This window comes from Arachis ipaensis, chromosome B04 (genome assembly GCF_000816755.2).
Source record: "Arachis ipaensis cultivar K30076 chromosome B04, Araip1.1, whole genome shotgun sequence".
Classification (NCBI taxonomy): Eukaryota; Viridiplantae; Streptophyta; class Magnoliopsida; order Fabales; family Fabaceae; genus Arachis; species Arachis ipaensis.
Genome location: NC_029788.2, coordinates 7773081 through 7776452, shown reverse-complemented (window position 1 = coordinate 7776452; position 3372 = coordinate 7773081). Strand labels below are relative to the sequence as shown.

General features: G+C 30.0%; 1 protein-coding gene across 2 annotated transcripts in view; it reads right to left on the bottom strand.

Moving 5' to 3' along the window:
* LOC107638719 (heavy metal-associated isoprenylated plant protein 7) overlaps positions 2119–3372 on the bottom strand; it is a 4046-nt gene continuing 2792 nt past the window's right edge. Inside the window, exon 4 of one of the 2 annotated variants that reach the window (XM_021120637.1) lies at positions 2119–2687. In XM_021120637.1, the coding sequence (XP_020976296.1) occupies positions 2320–2687 (368 nt within the window). In that variant the 3' untranslated portion in view covers positions 2119–2319. The remainder of the gene's footprint in view (positions 2688–3372) is intronic. The other variant, XM_016342082.2, reaches the window with a different exon arrangement.

Here is a 3372-nt window from a genome sequence, read left to right as displayed (position 1 = left end):
TTTATATCCTAGAATCTAACTCAAATGATGTTGAATTTTGTGAATGAAAAAAAAAAAAGGAAAAAAACTCTACTAGTCTTCCCCTGCATATTGAAATATTAAGTTCAATTAAGAAAAAAAAGGTGACAATTTATTAACAATGAATCTGTTTCCCCTTCCATTGGAATAGAAGTTATAAAATGAAAAAAACCCCATAAATTTACCCCCTTTAAAAATTCATCATTTATCATAGTGAACATCTCTTACTTTATAATTATAGGTAGGTCAAAACAACCATGATCTATGAATCTCCATAAATTGTTGATAGAAGTGGAGCTGACAGCAAAGCTAATTCAAGCATTCATGTAGTTTCACTTTCAATGCATCAATGCATTGTCATCAAGATTAGTCATTCATTTCATAATGAATTAACTTGAATTGTCCACAATACACAACTTACATTCATAAATGTTTTTTTGCAAAGAAAGGCATAGTTATCTCATATGGTGTCTTATCAACAAATTATCATGCAATGAAATATAAGCTAGTCACTAACCAACTTGGGTTGGTCGAGTGGTCAGCTCACTCGTCCGCTTAAGAAAGTGTTAGGGGTTTGAATCCCACCTTGTGCATGCAGCAACCCATTGGCCAGCGGCAGACCCTTAAATGAAGCTCCGATTCTCAACGGATTAGTCATTGGCTTGTCGGGCTAGGAGATACCATGAGCAACAAAAAAAAAAATTATATAAGCTAGTCACTAGTTTTTTTATTTTTTTTATTTTTTTTCCCTCCAAAATTTTTTACTATCTAGTCAAATCATTTAATAATGATATTCCAAATCCATGGCATCATTAGAAAGTAGAAAAATCTGAAGCACTAGCTAGAAATTTTTGAATGAAGATCTGGAATAAGGGATCTGAAGTAGTGAGTGGCTCTTTAATGATTCAAGTTGGTTAGACACAAAGTACAATGAGATGTACACAAGGCCTAAATTTGCCTTTAGCACTATTCAAGATTCATCTTTTGGTATATGGTACCACTACTCCAATATCTATCTCTCTGTTTATAAACCCTAATAATCAAACCTCCTCCACCCTTTGTTTTCTTCTTCTGTATGTAAGCATGTGTTTGTCCCCACTATATATACCAAGCAACTTTCATTTTCCATTATCAAATATTGTTCCTCAATGCCCTTGTGGTCCAAATTATTGCACATGCCACACCCTTAAACGTGCTCCACTACATTATTAGTCTAAATTTTATTTAGCAAATACAAATAAAAAGAGACACAAAAATGTGTTTAGATTTGAAGACAAGTATAAGACATTATGTTCTATGTTATAAATTTAATATTTTTTTTATATACATTTTTAGACTTAAAGTAGGAAAAAAAAAGATAGAAGAAAATATCAAAACTTCCAACTAACATAATTAAACAACACGATTATATATATATAATTAAATAAAACAATAATATTGTCGCTCTTATTTTTTAGGGTAAAGTATACTTTTTGTCCTTGAAGTTTGATAAAAATTCCAAAAATACCCCTAAATTTTATTTTGTTTCAATTTTGTCCTTTTCGATTTGCATCAAATATACTTTTGGCAGCTAATTTTTCAAAAAATTTAAGATCAATTCAACAACAATTTCATAAGAACAACCCTCAACACAAGTAAATCAAGCATCATTTTCATGCATTATTGTTAGATTGGTCTTAAATTTTTTGAAAATTTAGCTGTCGGGAGTATATTTGATGCAAATTGAAAACTTTTGGAACAAAATTGAAACAAAATAAAACTTAAGGTATTTTTGAATTTTTTGCCAAATTTAAGGGACAAAAAGTATATTTTATCCTATTTTTTATAATGTCACTCCACACATACTTTATACATAATTTTTTACATTGCATATTTACATAAATTTATGTATAAAACATAAGTGACATTACCAAAATAGGAGTGATAATGAGTTCTCTATTAAATATGATCAGAACTTCATTTGCTTCATACAGAAGTATTTGCAGCCTATGAATACTTAAAATGGCTACTGCTAAATGCCAGAACAAATTCTAAAGTTGGAAGATGCAGGTGAAGTGGGATTCTCAAAGTAAACCTAACCACTAAAAAAATAAAGTAAAATTTTAAGTGCAGAAATCATAGGCCAAAATTCAGTGATACATGTTAATTGTTAAACACATACATTTAGCTAAAGGTCCATAATTTTCAACAACTGACATTACATTATATATTATATAATGTTATTGATGACCATAGCTCTAAAAACATGATGCCTAAAAATACATACATACAAATAGTAGAGAAAGAAAAACCAAACTTTGTCTACATTACAGAACATGCATTTGGGTTCTCATCACTGAAAATTTGAGGATCATATGCATAGTCAACAAAGGATCTTGATGGCCAATATTCACTCCTCTTGATGTCAAACTTATTATGATCATCATCATCATCTTCTTCTCCTTTCTTTCCTTCTCCTTCACCTTCTTTTTTCTCTTGTTCTTCTTTCTCTTCTTTTTTCTTCTCCTCCTCTTTCTTCTCTTCTTCCTTCTTTTCCTCGTCTTCAGTCTTCACAACAGAAGCATGCTTCTTGGTCCTCTTGTACACTTCATCAACAAGCTTTGCAGCTTCAATCACACCCTTTACTATCACTTGATCTTTTCCTAATTCTGTTTCCACCGACTCAACTCCTGCACTTACAAAATACAATTCTCAATTACTTCACTTTCTCTATACCTACCTATAAAGAGAAGTAACACATCTTCGTTTACATTGACTGGGTGTAAAACGTTTTATACAGTTGTGTAATTACAACCGTTATTTTTTATGACTATTTACGCAGTCAACGTAAAAAATAATTATTTTTGTTAATACGACATTATGTGATTGAATGCACGTATAACACGGCATTATGTAATCACAATTGTTCTCTTTTGATGACGATGACCATTCACGCGGTCATGTAAAAAGTAATTATTTTTGTATGAGTAAAACGATTTTACACTGACTGTACATTAAAATTAAATTCTTATTATTATATAAAAAATAAGAAACAACTCAAATAAAACCGTCTGAAAATCAAACCGATTATTGAATTAATAAAGTTAAAGGTTTTAAAAATTTAAAGATTCAATTAAGATTGAATTAGATATAATAAAATAATATGTGAGTTATTATAATTTATTTTTTACTATTATTGTGAATGTAAAGACCCTTTTTGATAGACGGTTTTATGAATTTCTAGAAAGTGCTCTTTGAATGATCATAGAAAGATGATTGAAATGAAATCTACTAGTTACTATACATGAATCTAGGCCTCTAGGGTTGGTATGTTCCTCGAGATCCCATAAAAGTGATGAATAATGATCAAATCAA